Genomic DNA, 17,285 nt, shown 5'->3' on the forward strand with positions numbered 1-17,285 from the left:
TGCAGGATAATTAGCAGCTACAGTATCTGATTTTTGAACAGCCTTGGGGCTTGAGACAATTAGTTATTTGATCAGTTATCTGATCAGTTATCTCAGTGGGTCCCCATCACCCTTTGGGGATCCACTAAAAATCAGGTCACGACCCACCAGTGGGTCCTGACCCACAGTTTGGGAACCACTGTGCTAGGGTAAGGTTCCTGGAAAACTTGGTGGATACCAAATTAGTGGATATTGAATCATTGAGTCTATGGGTCTACCTGTAGGCCCTACAGGTAGACCACAGCTGCGATACAAGGACATCTGCAAGAGGGATCTGAAGGCCTTAGAAGTGGACCTCAACAAGTGGGAAACCCTGGCCTCTGAGCGGCCTGCTTGGAGGCAGGCTGTGCAGCATGGCCTTTCCCAGTTTGAAGAGACACTTGGCCAACAGTCTGAGGCTAAGAGCCAAAGAAGGAAGGCCCATAGCCAGGGAGACAGACCAGGGACAGACTGCACTTGCTCCCGGTGTGGAAGGGATTGTCACTCCTGAATCAACCTTTTCAGCCACACTAGACGCTGTTCCAGAACCACCTTTCAGAGCGCGATACCATAGTCTTTTGAGACTGAAGGTTGCCAACAAAAATGAGTCTATGGGGAACATGGGGTTGGGTTCCAGGAGGACCTCTTCACCGTATGTGAACTTTCTGAACCTGAATCTTAACCCATTTCTGCCTTGCCCACAGGCGTACACGTTTTATCCCTATTGCGTATATGCATCATTGGACAGAAATGGCTTAACTTGAGGCCTGTGGGGTTGGGTGATAGTGAGGGCTCATCAACACCTCCAACATCTGATGCTTCCTCCTTCATGCTGGATGCTTCCTCCTCAATGTGTTTAAAATTGTGGTGATGGTGATTTCTCTCTGTTGGCTGTTCCTTGAGTCATTGAAGGTTGCTGGCCCAGTAACCAGGCCTCAGATTTCAGCAGTGGGCAGGAGGTTGCTTCATCTGTTGTCTTTTCTTCCCTGGGCTTGTCCCAGCCCCAACGCAGCTCTCAGGTAGCCTTCCAGATACCTTACATCTTAGGCCTCTCATCATATCAGTGCCTGTTTGGTGTGGAAAGTTGACCCAATCCAGACAACTGTCAGCTTGCACTGGCACAGTATTTGTGAATAACGAGAAGAGAGTCGCAGATAACAAAAAATAGGTGGCAGTTCTGCCATTCATAGATAAGTAAATGGCAAATCAACAACAACAACAACAACAGTATTTATATACCGCTTTTCAACTAAAAGTTCACAAAGTGGTTTACAGAGAAAAATCAAATAACTAATGGCTCCCTGTCCCAAAAGGGCTCACAATCTAAAAAGATGCGAAAGAACACTAGCAGACAGCCACTAGAAAAGACACTGCTGGGGTGAGATGGGTTAGTTACTCTCCACCTGCTAAAAAGACGAGCACCCACTTGAAAGAGTGCCTCTTACCCAGTTAGCAGGGTAATTCATGTATAAATAGTACTGACAGCACCGCTTGCACAGATCAGTCTCAATGGTGGCATTGAGCAGAGGCTCCCCAGAAGACAGAGATGGGGCATCTTCGTATGGCAGAGAATGGTCCTTAAGGTTTCTGGGCCCAAATGATAAAGTGCTTTAAAAGTAACAAAGAGCACTTGGAAACGGATAGGAAACCAGTATAACTCCTGTCCTAAAGAAACTAACTACAGTATAGTTAGTTTCCTAGCAAGGCCCCAACCAGCAATCTGACAGCAACATTCTGCATCAGTTGTCATTTTCAGGAAGAGTTCAAGGCTGCATGTTCCCTTATGGGACTCCTCAAAGCTGTGTCAGCTCTTGATGGCATAGCTCTGCAGAGCCTTCTGGGGCAGGTCAGACCTGGGACAAGGGTATAAGATTCTGCAGATGCCACTGAGATATACCCTGATCTGATCCCAAACCTACCTCTCTATTGGCAGCTGGTCTGTGGGGTGCTGTGAGTGGTGCATGGCCTTCCAGCAGTGCACAGACTGGCTGAGAGGCTTCTGCAATGGTGTACTGTTCAGTATGCTGGCAGACCTCATGGTCTGCCAGCTTACTACATAGGTAGGATTGGCCATGTGTGAAATCCACATATTAGGGACATCTAGTCCAAATCCCTGCACATACCCACTGGTTTCATGTAGATAGTGGACAACATAGGGGCCAAGACTAAACCTAGGGGATCCCCCTCAAAAGCTATCTTTTTTTGGGTGTTAATCATGGAACTGAGCAGTCGTTCTCCTGTGACCTTGTTCAGGCATAAATGAATACATTGGATTTGAAATTGTAAACAGGCCCACTTTCATTTGAATTTTTCCAGCAGTGAGCTACTGGGCTTTTTCTCAGTCCATGGGCGGCATGGCAGCATGACCTCTCTGTTCTGAAGCACTCCTACATTCTTCCAATCTGGGTCTTATTAGACTGCCGGGAAGAACCACACTGATACTAGAAGAGGTGCTCTGTTGTCTTTCTCCAAGCCCACCAATACAACTTGAAAAAACCCTTCTTGAGTGCTGAAGATCTTAGCGCACATCCATCCCTATGGAGTGTGTTATGCATTGCAGGAATGTTGCCTCTGTGTGGTACTTCTGCTATACAGCCTGGATATTCAGTGCCGCCTCTTGCCATTGGACAACGTTGATACAATGCAGTATGTTCTGCAGTTGCCAGCAGTGTGTTTCAGCATAATTCAGGTGCCTCTTTGTGCTTGGAATTTTGAGCCCTCTCGAGCTAGAATGTGTGTCTGTTGGTGAAGCAGAGAAGCTTTGGTTGCCAGGTAACACAAACCCCTGACATAGTCACTGAGGCCCAAATCCGAACCCACTTTCCAGCACAGGCATAGCAGTGCTAATGGGACGTGTGCTGCATCCTGCAGTTGGGGGGCACTCACAGAGGCCTCAAAGTAAGGGAATGTTTGTTTCCTTACCTAGGAATTGCATTGCCCTTATGTCAGTGCTGGAAAGTGGGTTAGGATTGCACCCTGAAAGTCAGGGAATAAAAAATAGCTTCAAAACACATAAACATTTTCCTTTATGTAGAAACATAATTAAGAAAACATTGTCTCAAATCTTTGTGTGCAGGAAACGGTTAGGAACAGTTTTTAAATACTTGCCTTGTTAGCTTAGTATAACCCACAGATTTGTTTCAGTCATGAATTGCAAAGAGGAGTGGTTTCCAGTCACAACAGTTGTTTTAAGCAGTTGTCCTGTGTCAGTTTTGTTTAAGAGGCTTTTCTGTTGAGATCATCTGGTTAAAATTAATGAGAAAGAACCATAGGAAAACTGATGGGTATTTTGGAACCTGCAAAAAAAATGAAGAAAAACAAACCTATACAGGCGTTCTCCTATCTGTAGTGCCCTCTACGCCCATTACCTTGGTTTATGTTGTTTGCAGTCACATGAAAGATTGTGTATCTTGCTTTACTCAGACGCCATAAGCACAAAGCTTATAGCAAGGACAAGCAGGCAGGCAGCCTGCAGCTACAGAAGATTTAGAACAGATAAAGGGAAATGTTTCTTACCCCAGCATGTAATTAATCTGTGAAACTCCTTGCTGCAGGATGTGGGGATATGGCACCTGGCCTAGAGTTCTTTAAAAGAGAATTAGACATATTTATGAAGGAAAAGTCCATTACAGACTACAAGCTGTGATGACTCTATGCAGCCTCCAGGTTTCTGAGGTTACCTGTCTCTGCCAGATGCAAAGAAGTGACAGCAGAATTCAGGGACCTTGTTGTCTTGAGCGCTCCCTGAGGCATCTTGTGGCTAATGTGAAATACAGGAATCTGGACTAGATGGGTCCTTGGCCTGATCCAGCAGGGCTCTTGTGAGATTTACAAATGGTGTGGAGAGAGTGGATAGGTATGTTTTTCACACACAACACTAGAACCAGAGCTGGCTGGTAGGAGGTTCAAGGCAGACAAAAGGAATTTGTTTTTCATGCAATACAGAATTAATGTATGAATTCATTGAACAAGATGTGATGGCCACTAGCTTAGATAGCTGACTTTAAAAAGGAATTGGACAAATTAATGGCGGACAGGCTGATCAAGGATTGCTACTCATGAAGCCTGTATGCTCTATCTCCAGGTTCAGTGGCAGTATGCCTCTGAATATCAGTTGCCAGGAAAGAATGGCAGGAGAGAAAGACATGCTTCTCTCCTGCTTTTTGTCTTCCCATAGGATCTGGTGGGCTACTGTGAGAAACTGAACGCTAAGCTAGATTGGCCTTTGCCTTGATCCAGTAGAGCATTTCTTATGGAGTGGTGGAATGGGCAAGCTGAAGGCTCATGGTAATAATGCTAAGTAATGGATTAATCATAGTTTTAGCATAACATCTCCACCATCCATTGAATGAAACAGACTCCTGGACTGCTTTGATTTTATACAAGCAGGTTTGCATACTCTTAGTAATTGAAGATGTCTTGTTATGCCAACAAAAGGGCAAGGAAGTAACATTGTCCCACGGGCTGCATTGCAAGTCATGAGAGTGTTTCAGTGCATCAAAGCACCATTATGTGAAGCTAGAAGATGGTACAGGATATAAATTCCACCCCTCATTTACATTTTTACAGTAGTTATAATCCCAAAGATTGGGAGTGCTCTCTTGAACTCACCAGTTGGGTGCCAGGTTGGGACAGCAAGAGTTTATAGAGACAGGAGTGTGTGTATGTGTTTAAATGTATATACATTCTCCTCCAATCTGGAGTATGTTAAGGAAAATGTTCTGATGGCTATCCCTCTCAACTAGACTATGTCAGAATGCCAGATGCAAGGGAGAGCACCAGGATGCAGGTCTCTGTTATCTGGTGTGCTCCCTGGGGCATTTGGTGGGCCGCTGTGAGATACAGAAAGCTGGACTAGATGGGCCTATGGCCTGATCCAGTGGGGCAGTTCTTATGTTCTTATGACTTTTTTCCATGGGTTACTCAATCTGTAATGCTTCATTTGCCTGAATGGAGCCTTTTGGAAACAGAATAGAATGGGATTAGAAATTCCAAAATAATTATGTTACAACACACTAACTTGTTGGTTGCTAACAATGTCATAATACAGCAGGAGCAGTATTGAAAGGAGAAGGAGTGAAGGAAGAAGGGAAAAAGGATTGTGGTACCTGTGAGTCAAACTGGTTTATTGCGCCAAAGTCGTAAGCCAGTAAATGACAGAAATTACCATTTGTCTGGATTACCAGCAGATTCAAAATTTCTTTTTGAAGTACATTATAGATCTATCCACTGCATTTGAACACGATAAGAATGCCATTCTGCTTGGTTTTGTTCTTCTGTGTGTCTTGTGACCACTTTGGATTGCAAAATATATAAAATAGAAAGCAACAGCTGCTGCTGGAACTGAAATTTAAAACTAGTGACAAATTTCTCCCCCAACACCTAACCCAGATTTCCACCCCAGTGCCATTTATGCTTCAAAAATGAACTTCTTAGAGGCAGCAACTGGTGTACAACAAGCTTCTAAGAGACACGCTCATCCCCCCCCCCTTCATCCAAGAAGCTTAAGCTGGTGTCCATGGTTCTCCACCCATCCCCTTCCAACAATCCTGTAAAGCTAGACTGAGCTTAGGTGCTTAACCACCATCACTTAGATTTGAACTTATGTCTTCATGTAGCCCAATACTAACCTGCACTGGTGCAGCCAGGCTGCATGTATCCAGTGTGGGTTAGGAGGCAGCTAGAGGGAATATTTTTTCCCCCTTATCCCAAGTAATGCCCTAGCCTGTCCTATGTGGCTAACTCAGATCAGTGGCATAGCTAGGTCATTTGACATCCGCAGCCCATAAATTGTTGTCACCCAATGTGACATAATTAATTATTTAATTGTTAATTAATTAATAATTCATTCATTCACATTTTTATACCACCCTTCCTCTAAGTAGCTTAGGATTTGAAATGAATAATAATAATAACCAGAAAATAAATGCAGTGAATATTTCCCCACAAGCAGTGATGAAATTCTGCATCAAATGGTATATAATAGCCATTTTCAACCACTGTGCCGTGGCACACTGGTGTGCCGTGAGTGGTCCACAGATGTGCCACAGGAATTTGGGGGAAAGTCATTTATTAATAGGGCCAGTGGGAGATGTGAGCCCCCACTGGCACCATGGTGTGCCTTGTCAATTGTCAAAAACCTGGTGGTGTGCCTTGACCTTTTAGTGTCAGTGTGCTGTGAGTTGGAAAATGTTGACAATCACTGGTATATAACATGATGGTATTACTCCTAAAAGCAATGATTTCCAGAATTTTGGTCACTAGGGTGTCACCCCCTCCCCCCAAGAATGTCTAATTGACTTGTTTTGAGTTAAGGCAAAACTTTTAACACTGGGACCCACTTTTTAGAATGACAATCTGTCCAGGACCCGCTGGAAGTGACATCATCAAGCACAATAAAATAAATAATTATAAATAATTAAATTAAAGAAAAACAAATAATTAAATAAGGGGAAGCCAGCCCTTTTCTACCAAGTGAATTTTCTCTGTAGCCTGCCTGCAAGAACACCCCTTCCCCCCGCAAAAATATCAGTGAGATTTTCAGCCCTCCCCTGTGCCCAGTTCAGTGTAAATTCTTCTATTTCAAGCATAGCACTATCAGGCCCCATCTGGCTTTACAAGTCTAAAAACAAATAAAATGGACCTTACCAGCTGAAGCCTCTGTTTTATTCTTGGGGGGGGGCTGCATTCTGGAGCATTTGTGGAGCTCCACTTTCATCAGATTGGGACCATGTAGCTAGCCTTGCATTCCCCTTTGCCTGACTTGACCAAGTGCCAAGGCATGTTTTCTTACTCATGAGTAAATGCGACCGTGTGGCCTACTTTCACTTTCCACAGGGCTCAATACATTCTTCTGCTTGGAGGGAGGGACTTGGGTGTTTTTGGGGGGCTGCTTTCATTGGATAGGAACCATTCTGGTGTCATTGGATTCCTCTCAGCCTGCCCTTTCTGACAAACTATGGCAGGTTCACCTACTCGTGAGTAAACGTTCGATATGGCTCGGTTTCATTTTCCATAGGGTTCCATGCATTTGTTTGTTTCCGGTTTTCTGGCCATAACGTTTGATGGAAAGGAGATATTTCAATCTGGGTTTTTGCATTACATTCTGCTGGAAATTCCACATCCAACGGTATATAGCATGATGGGGTTACTCCATGATGTTAGCGATGTTGGGGCATTTGTAGTGTCACCCCCCATAAGGGTGGTACCCGGGGTGGACTGCTCCCTGCCCCCACTAGCTATGCCACTGACTCAGATCCCTGCCACTATACAGCTTGCAGATGACCGAGCAGCCCAATGTAGCACTGGATGGTCTGGGAGGGTCCAGCCTATTTATACACAGATTTTTTATACACGGATTTGACTCAACATGAATGACCCCTGCAAATGAAAAGGAATGTGCTGATCCCTGGAGAAGGGGAAAAATGCATCCCTTTAAAATCAGTTTTAAAAACTGAACAGTCCTTTAGCCTCCTTAATGAGAGAGAGAGGGCAGCAGGCTAACAATCCATCAATCCTTCTCTCTCCTTCGGACCCCTCCCTTCTCCCAGCACTGATGAAAGGTGAAAGTGAAAAGAAATGTGATCATTTTGCATTGGTGAAGGGAGGGGCTGAGTGAAGTACTGATGGATTGTCTTCTTAATGACTCTTATCTTAGAGTCAAAAAGTCAGCAAGGCTGTTTTTCAGTCACTGGAGCAAAGAAACTTTGTTTTTTAAATTGATTTGCTATAGTGCGTTTTTTGGAACTGAACCCAAGCGAATAATTAGTCTCAACCTCTATTTTCGAATAATAGTACTCTAGTCCTGAATCTTCAACTATGGTATGCTATGTGAGTTTGACTTGCAAGAGTATACTTCAGATTGGAGCAAAGCCTCTTTTTTATCTCTGTCACTGCATGCAGACAGCCTTTTGTCTTAGTGGCACATGACCTTTTGAATTTATCCATATCCATTTCTTATTCTTTTGATCATTAACCATTTGTGACACATGGCTGGTCCAGAAGAGGAATACCTAAATTTAGCTGGTGGGATGGGTTTCTGCAGTTTGGAGCATGGGCTGTATACACACTTTACAAGTATATGAAGGGGGAGAGACAAGTAAGTGTTTATACATTCAAGTATACGATATTCTATTGTTTCATTGTATTTTGTAATTTTTTTAAACCTGAATGTCTTGCTTTTAAACAATTTAAAATATTTCATTTATGCTGTAAGATGTCGCTAAAAGTACTTTCTTGAGGATCTTGAATGAATGTGGGGGTTTAAGGCATGAAACATAAACCCTCTTGGTACTGACTGAGAAAAGGAAAGATCTCTTTATTTTCATAAAACTTGTGAAATGGGCATTGTTCTGCTGTCTTAAGTGTATGTTCATAGGTTTTCATGGCCAGCAATAATCCAACAATTTAATAATAACAATTTAATAATTGTTAATCCAACAATTTAATTTAATGAACATATAAAAACCTATATGTTCATAGGTTTTCATGGCCAGCAATAATCCAACAATTTAATATATTTAACAATTTAAGACCATGGTTGTGTCAAAGAATTAGAATCCATGTTTTAACAACATGGATTCTTATTCTTTGTTGCAACCATGGTCTTCTCAACCAAATAGTATAAAATATAAAGTGATATTAAATTGTTGTATATGTTTTGTTGGTCGTTCCTGGGCTGTTAGGCTCATCCTCTGGTGTTCTACAGCCATGATTTTAAAACATCTATTAATATTGGCAGAATGATGAGAGGAGCATAGCTTGTTTGCAGTATGAGCACTGCCGTATTGCCTTGATTAAGGCAGTCATTAGCTGGGGTATGCAGAGCTTTCTTTCTCTGCTCTACTTAGGGGAAAACTAGACATTTCAGGGAGTGGAAAAAGAGGCTGTTGCGCAAGGCAGACCTGTAGAACTTCCTGGTAGATTGATCAAAGTTTAAAACGGCAGATTCAGTTTTGTCAGAACATAAGCAAAGCTTTGATTGTTTTGTTTAACCAATGTATATCCTGCCCTTTTTTAAAAAATAAGAAATTTCAGAGAGGCTTGCAGAAATTATTATGCATAAGAAAATGGCAAGAACAGCAACATTAAAAAGCAGCAATAAAAATAGTAATAGCCAGGCTAAAAATGGAGAGCTTTCCAGTTGAAACAAGCTGAGTTGCAGCCAATGGTAAGTCTACAGGTATTTGTGCAGAAGTAGCCAGCCCAATCCGATCCAATTTTCCAGGTCCGATGCAGCAATACCAATGGGGGGTGTGCGGCATCCTGCAGTGGGGGGACAGTCATAGGCCTCCTCAAGGTATGGGAACATTTGTTCCCTTACCTCAGAGCTGCATTGCGGCTGCACCAGAGCTGGAAAGTTGGATAGGTTTGGGCCTGTAGTGAAGTGACTGAAAGAGAGGTGTGAGCTGCGATCTTGTCAGCCACTTCCTCACTGAGGAGCTTTGGCAAGCCATTATTCCTGAGCCTCTCCCAATTCCTCAGTATAGTGATAATAGTCCTGGTCTCTCTTGCTGGGTTAGTGTGAGGTTTACTGGGATAGGGGAGAAAAAAGCACTCTTTGAGGTTCTCACTGCATTAAATTAGCACATGTATTAACTTTGGAAAAATCTAACTGACTTCATTTCAGCCTAGAATTCTGGGGTCTTTTCAGTTGCCTACAGGTCCCTAACCTTCATCTTTGGTTCTTGTCTTCATTTTTCTGGTTAGTTGAGATTTTCTGCACAGCTTCCCAAGCACAGATGCTTATATGATTCTGATCTGTGGTGTTTTTGTGTGTGCGTGGTATCTGTGCTGATCTTCCAGTAAACCAATGGCATGAAAAAAATGTTCTGTGGTAGCAGTGCTTGATGGATTGTTTCTGTTGTTAAAAATAACTTTTATACAATACTTGTGTTTCAATTTTTTTCAGTAGACCTTGAATGGAAGATGGCATCGTGTCTGTATGAATGTCTCTGTGAGGCAGAACTTGAAAAATATTATCCCCATTTTATTGCTCTTGGCTTTCAGAAGATTGATGAACTTGCCAAGGTTTCCATGAAAGATTATGCCAAACTGGGGGTACATAATATGAAAGACCGGAAGCGCCTCTTTCAGCTTATTCGGATAATCAAAATCTTGCAGGCAGAAGAGGAAGTAGTGGAAAAAAACAAGCAGCATTTGCAGGCAGAGGGTCTCCACCTGCAGCCTCGGGTGACTAGATCTGGTCCTAGGAGGCAACTGCGCTTTGAATCTCTGTCAGAAGAAAAAGATGGCAGAAACAACATTGCAGCTGGATTATGTGTGTTACCTGCTTGTGCTGTGAATGAAGATAAAGATGATTTAGCTGCAGTCTTGGGACATGACTCCGAATACAAGCAAGCCAGAACAGACACTTTGAATTTATCTGCGGCATGGACAGAATACAAGCTGGACATTCCAGCTATCAGTTCATCTAGTGATATTGCCCCTCTCTTGGGGGATGCTGAGACTCCCATTGTACAAAGAGTAGCTCATATATCAGGTTACAATTATGGAGTACCTCACTCTTGTTTCAGGTAATAGCCATTCATTTGTATTCCTTTACATACAGAGTAACTAACAATAAGATCTTCTTTTGCATACTCATGGAGAAAAGGTCAAATTCTACAAGCCTTGACCCCCAAAATACTTTTTAGGAATACATTGTGTATATAAGTCATGTAGTGTTTAATCAGTTGCTTGGTGTAATTGCCTTTCTTACTGTACTTTTGACTTTGTGTGTTATAGACCTAACACTTTTGAGAAAGAGACACCATGGACCGAGACAGACAAGATCCGTGTGTGTGTTCGAAAACGTCCACTGGGCTTAAGAGAGGGACGACGCGGAGAAGTGAACATAATCACGGTGGAAGATAAAGAAACTCTTCTTCTCCATGAGAAAAAAGAGGCAGTTGACCTCACCCAGTACATTTTACAGGTTGCAATTTTTTTAGCACGCTGAATTCATTAAATCTTTTAGCATGCATTCAAATATTCAGATGACTGTATCAAAATGATCCAATTGCAGTCAAAAAAGACACAAAAATGAACTCCCATTCTAGAAATTACCTATTTGCGTATTCTTATCTTTATTTTTTTCCAAAATTTTCTAACCTCGTCTTTTGTAAAAGGTGAAAAAGTGACGAGGGTAATTCCTAATGTGCAAATCTGGACATACAAAATATAAATGGAAAAATTAACTGGCAAAACTATTCATACTACTGAATGTTTGATCATCCAAAACAGTTGTGAATGGTTTTAAATTGATTTCTGAAGGCACGCTGTATAAGGCTTAGATATGCTTATTATAGGAGGAGGTTTCATAACTTCCAGCCATACAGTGCAGCTTTGTGGTTTGTAGATCTTAGGAAATGTGCAGGTGGAGATGGGTTTCCTCTCCTGAAATCTTATGATCAGGTTTAGCAGGGATACATCCAGCTTGACAATAGGCAAGAATTTGCATTCTGCAGTACCTGAAATGTCTGAACACTTTTCAGGAGAAGCCCCTCGGTACTCGGTCTCTTAAAGTTACAAATGCATGCCAGTTCTCTGTGCTGTAGGAAAGGCTTCAGTTGCTGTCTTCTGCAGGTGGTGGTGGTAAAACATGTCCTTGGTACCTCTACCACAAGGGGAAACAGTAGCAGTGGAGACACTAGTAGAACATTAATGGTGTTCATACCATTAATAATGTCCATTTAAAAGGGGCAGTCCCTGTTATCTGTTGCGGGGGAGGTCCCTGGACTCTGAACATTTTTTTTTTCATCGTCTATTCATATTGGGACACTTGTATGATAGCAGAAAGTAATTAAATTCATTAAAACAATGACTACATGAGGTAATAGCAATCCATTTTGCAGGGTTAGCAATTGTAATATGTCAGAGATAATCACTTACTGAAGAGATTCATCAGGAAAGGAAACAATCCAGTCCTTGAGGCTCTGTGTGTGGGAGTATCTTGGCCAATTCTGGAACAGTTCCCAAACTGCATCCCAAATTTTGGGGTAAGGGATGGATGACATGATCTGAATCTGTTTACCAATATCCCCCCCCCCCGTTAGAAGTACTCTTGCTGTATAGATTTTCACGTACTAAGACCATCTACATAAGAACAGCCCTACTGGATCAGGCCATAGGCACATCTAGTCCTGCTTCCTGTATCTCTCAGCGGCCCATCAAATGCCCGAGGGAGCACACCAGATAACAAGAGACCTGCATCCTGGTGCCCTCCCTTGTACCTGGCATTCTGACATAACCCATTTCTAAAATCAGGAGGTTGCACGTACTCATCATGGCTTGTAACCCATAAAGGATTTTTCCTCCAGTTCCACATACCAACTACATGTTGAGTAAAGAAATACTTTCTTTTGTCTGTCCTAATTCTCCCAACACTCAATTTTAGTGGATGTCCTCTGGTTCTAGTGTTGTGTGAGAGGGGAAAGAGCATCTCTGTATCCACTCTATCCTTCCTGTGCATAATTTTATATGTCTCAATCATGTCCCCACTCAGGCACCTCTTTTCTAGGCTGAAGAGGCCCAAAGCTGTAACCTTTCTTCATAAGGAAGGTGCCCCAGCCCAGTAATCACCTTAATCACTCTCTTTTGTACCTTTTCCATTTCCACTGTGTCCTCTTTGAGATTTAGCGACCAGAACTGGACACTATAGGTATGGCCTTAGCATTGATTTGTACAACGGCGTTATAATATTAGCCGTTTTGATCTCAATACCTTTTCTAATGATCCCAATCATAGAATTGGCCTTCTTCACTGTCGCCGCACATTGGGTCGACACTTTCATCGACCTGTCCACCACCACCCCAAGATCTCTCTCCTGATCTGTCACAGACAGCTCAGAACCCATTAGCCTATATGTGAAGTTTTGATTTTTTGCCCCAAAGTGCATTACTTTTACACTTGCTTTCTTTGGAACGCATCTGCCATTTTGGTGCCCATTCTGCCAGTTTGGAGAGATCCTTCTGGAGCTCCTCACAATCGCTTCTGGTCTTCACCACTCGGAAAAGTTTGGTGTCATCTGCAAACTTAACCACCTCGCTACTCAGCCCTTTCTCCAGGTCATTTGTGAACAGGTTGAAAAGCACCAATCGCAGGACAGATCCTTGGGGCACACTGTTTTTCACCTCTCCATTGTGAAAATTGTCCATTGACACCCACTCTCTGTTTCCTGGTTCCCAATCCATGAGAGGACCTGCCCTCTAATTCCCTGACTGTGGAGTTTTTTCAGTAGCCTTTGCTGAGGGACTGTGTCAAATGCCTTCTGAAAGATCTCTCTTTATCCATACCATGATTTTCAGTGGTGGGAATGATGGGGGGGAGGACCAAGTTTCTTGCAGAGGAAGCCTCTATTTTATCCAATGGACACACCTTTCCCCCGCTGTGAACTCCAGAGGTGGAGAAGGGGATGAATGTGCCCCGTGTGCCAAAGGGGGAGTTCCAGGAGGTTGGATCAAATTTTGAATGTCCCTACCTGGTTGGACAGAGGTCCAGAAGGGTCTCCTTTCTTGGTGTGCCCCTTCAGGCTTTGGGGAAAGTGCTCTTCAGGACTCTTGGAAGACTGAGCATGACTGGGGAAGAGGCACCTGCCTGATAGGTAGTGCGTCCTGATGCTTTCAAGGTGTATGCATTATATGCTCACTCTTATAGTGTATCTGTTTTTGTGCTGAGTCAAGGAAAATATGTGGTCCAAATCCTATGACCTTGGAGCCCAACGAACGTTCCAGAAGTTGTGCGCCCCCCCCCCCGTAAAAAGGATAAAAACAAACTTGAGTGGTTGGTAAAGTGAAACTTTTTTAAAGTTTCATAAAGCTAGGTGGGTCCTGATAGAGTCATTTTAAAAAGTGGGTCCTGATGCTAAAGGTTTGGGAATCGTTGCTTTAGTGCATGACTTGATCTATCTGCTCTCCTTTTTTTCTTCCTGCTGAGGGAAATCGCTTTCTTGGTAGCAGTCTTAAATATTTTCCAGGTTCCAGAAACCATCTGCTGCTGTAGATCAAATTCTCATCCTGATCGACAGCAGCAGGAAAGGAACTGTGGTGCAGCAAGCTACGCACATGCCTTGTAGTCTAGGGACTGAAACCAACTGTTCAGAATATCTAACTGACTTTCAATGGACTGTTTGCTATTTGGTTAATGTCTGTGCTGTAGATCAGGTCCTCTGTCGTCCTGCTCCTATGCACGCTTTACTTGGAAGTCAGTCCAAGTCAGTCCTGTGTGGAATTCTGTGAAGTGCCAATACTTGACCTAAACCTGAGCACCTTTCTCCTTTGTTTCAAGTGACATTCCCAATAAATGATTTCAAGTGACATTCCCAACAAACAAAATGCCCCAGAGGTACTTTTTAGTAGAATAAATTAATAGCATAAAATACCATGAGAAATATAATACATTTGTTTTCCATTTCCAGCAGGTTGACAAAAATGTGCTGTTATAAAAAGGTATTTTAACAGCCCTGGAAATAAGGCGCATTAAACTTAGTAGTACCTACTTCCAAAACTGTTAGAGGTGTGTTTGTGTGTGTGTGTAAAATATAAAAACTCTATGAAGGGCACGCAAGTCTGCTTCAAGCCAACTTCAAGGCTTTTTTTAACAAAGTGCTAAATTCCAACTCTTATGGTGGTGTGGTCACCACACAGCAATAGCTTTCTAAATAAAAGAGAATGAGGGGGAGGATTTTAGGTCTATAGGGACAAGTTTTGAAGGAATGCAAATCTAAAGATGGAAAGATTCATAACAAGCAGAAAGTTGGGACCAGTTTAATATAAATGGAAATTTCTTTTCAAGCTGACAAAAATAAGTTGCTTGGATTCAGTTAACTAGGCTGAAGAGAAAGCAAGGTTTTTCCTTAGACAGCATAGTTCAGATCCTTCTCCTGATAGAGAGTCTTGCAGGGCAACATTCCTGTTCATATAGGGCTCCTTTTTATTATATCTAGGTTGCCAAAGCATCTTTTTGCAAAAACCACAAGGGAGATTCAGATAAAAGCTGAAAATTCTTTATCTCAACTTAAACACACACAGCATTCTATAATGAACAACCCCCTTCTCAAAAGCCTGTTGTTAGAGGCAACCATTGCCTCCTATCACATTCAGTGAAACATATGAATATAAGTCTCCCAGGGGTTTTCTGTGAAAGTCTCATTTTAAGCAAAAAATATTTTGCTTAAGATAGTTGCAATTTCCCAGAAATTTATGCCGCATGAACCTAATTGACATGAATGTGTTACTGGTACTCGTGTCCAGCTTCTGTTCATTTCAGTGGGGTTCTTGCAGGAAAGTTTCCTGGTGGATGTGCCCACCCATACAGACTGTTTAATATCTGGCAGTCGTAAGGGCAGGAGCTTTTATTTATGAAAATGTATCGAAATGTGTTTGGTCTCCCAATACATCAAAAATCTGGGAACAACAGATCTTTCCAATAAGAACTTATGGCCTGATTTGGGTCAGAATTCATATGAATGTTTTGCAACATCATCGCATCTGTTTTCTTAAGACAATGGGTGGCTCTTTCTCCCCATCTTATTTTGCTTGTGTCTATCACTGTATTTCAACTGCCACCTACTTGGTAGAGTGGTAAATGAAAGGGATTTCTTCCTTTTGAACTTGGTTGGTCCATTTGTTTGCTATAACTGACAGTGGTGGTCCGGGGGCTAAAGCACCAAACACCATACCTGTAGGCCCTGTGGGGACAGCATCACTGCGATGCCACCTCCACCCACCCTCCAGATCTATTCCAGGGGCAGGCAAAGTACTGCACTGCGTCTTCAGGTTCTCCAAAAGCCCTTTGAGGCCTCCAGAGTGTCCTTAAACACTCATTGGAAAACCAGAAGTTCTGTTAAGGGCGCTGCGGAAGCCTCCAAAGGCTTCCAGAGTGCTCTAGATCGTCTCATGAGACTTGGCAGCAGAGGTAAGTATGGAGGTGTGGCATGTTATAGTCCTGTGCCCTGGGGCGACTCAGGGGCCAGGTCCGCAACTGATGGCTGATGATGATTACATTATGAGTTTAATTAGTCTTTCTCAAAGTGTGATCCTATTTGCTCTGGGGCTCCCTGAACCCCTCCAGGGTCTCCATGATCACACCGTAAGTGGCTGCCATCTGCTCAGTGTTGCACAGCTCTGTGCATGTGTCAGTGATCTGGGGCTTGACACATGTGCCGAGCTCCCCAAAACTCCATTTAGGAGTGTAAAGAGCTCCAGCAACCAAAATATTTGCCAAATTAGACCATGCAGTACCTGAGCTTTCTGACTTCTGGTATTTTCACTGGGACCCACATCTACAACTGTGTATTTTATAATACAGGTGAAAGGAGAGCAATTCCTTTTTGCATAAATATTTCCTTTATTTTTCAGCATGTGTTTTACTTTGATGAAGTATTTGGGGAGGCTTGTTCCAATCATGATGTGTACATGAAGACTGCTCATCCCCTCATACAGCACATTTTCAATGGGTAGGGTGTCATCACATGCTTTTGTTAATTGTGCTTTTCTAACATTTTCATTGTTTGTATTCCTCTCCACTGTGTTTTTCCTTCTTCCTTCTCTTTGATATAAATCAGTTGCACGATAGCCTTCTTCATGTTATCCTATATTTTTTTCTGCGATGAATACATAAGAATGCGAAAGTAAACATCCTCTATCTTTTCCTTTTTATTTATTTAGTATGGATTTATGCCCTGTCATTTAATTTGGAAAACTCTCAAGGCAGGTTACAGTTTAAAATTTAAACAACTTTGATGAATAATTTGCGTTGGAACATACATATAAAACCAAAAAACAAACCAGTAGTTTAGAACAGGCACAAAATTGGCAGCACTCAGCTTTATTCTGTTTTCCAAAGGCCTGTTGGAACAAAACATTTTTACTGTTCTCCTGAAGCAGAAGTAAGGTAATGGGCATCTCTTGGAAAGAACCTCCTTTAAGAAAGATGACACCACAGAGGATGTGCTATTTCTAGTAGATATCTTAAAGATTGCAGCACACAAGAGAAAGGCATGCTCAGAGTGCTTAGGATTCGAAATGTCAAAAATAGTACTGACCTATGCAGAGTGTTTTTTGTGGGTGAGGGTAGAATAGAAACCTTTGGCTTTGCTGGTTTTTCAATTAAAAAGTTTTCTTTCAGTATAATTTTAAATAAACTTTATAGCTCCAGATGAAGGAGAAAGGCCCATGCCTTGGCCAACCCCCCCCCCCCCCCCCGCAAAAGAGCTTCCCATGCCATCTTGCTGCACTTCTTTCTAAAGAGAACTGGAAGAGGCCAGG

The 17,285-nt window shown here is 42.5% G+C and overlaps 1 protein-coding gene across 1 annotated transcript in view; it reads left to right on the forward strand.

The window, feature by feature from the left end:
- KIF24 (kinesin family member 24) overlaps positions 1-17,285 on the forward strand; it is a 45,351-nt gene that overhangs the window by 4,028 nt on the left and 24,038 nt on the right. Inside the window, exons 2-4 of the mRNA XM_066617740.1 lie at positions 9,929-10,553; positions 10,765-10,954; positions 16,377-16,474. Of these exons, the coding sequence (XP_066473837.1) occupies positions 9,946-10,553; positions 10,765-10,954; positions 16,377-16,474 (896 nt within the window). The 5' untranslated portion in view covers positions 9,929-9,945. The remainder of the gene's footprint in view (positions 1-9,928; positions 10,554-10,764; positions 10,955-16,376; positions 16,475-17,285) is intronic.

Source organism: Tiliqua scincoides, chromosome 2 (assembly GCF_035046505.1).
Source record: "Tiliqua scincoides isolate rTilSci1 chromosome 2, rTilSci1.hap2, whole genome shotgun sequence".
Classification (NCBI taxonomy): domain Eukaryota; kingdom Metazoa; phylum Chordata; class Lepidosauria; order Squamata; family Scincidae; genus Tiliqua; species Tiliqua scincoides.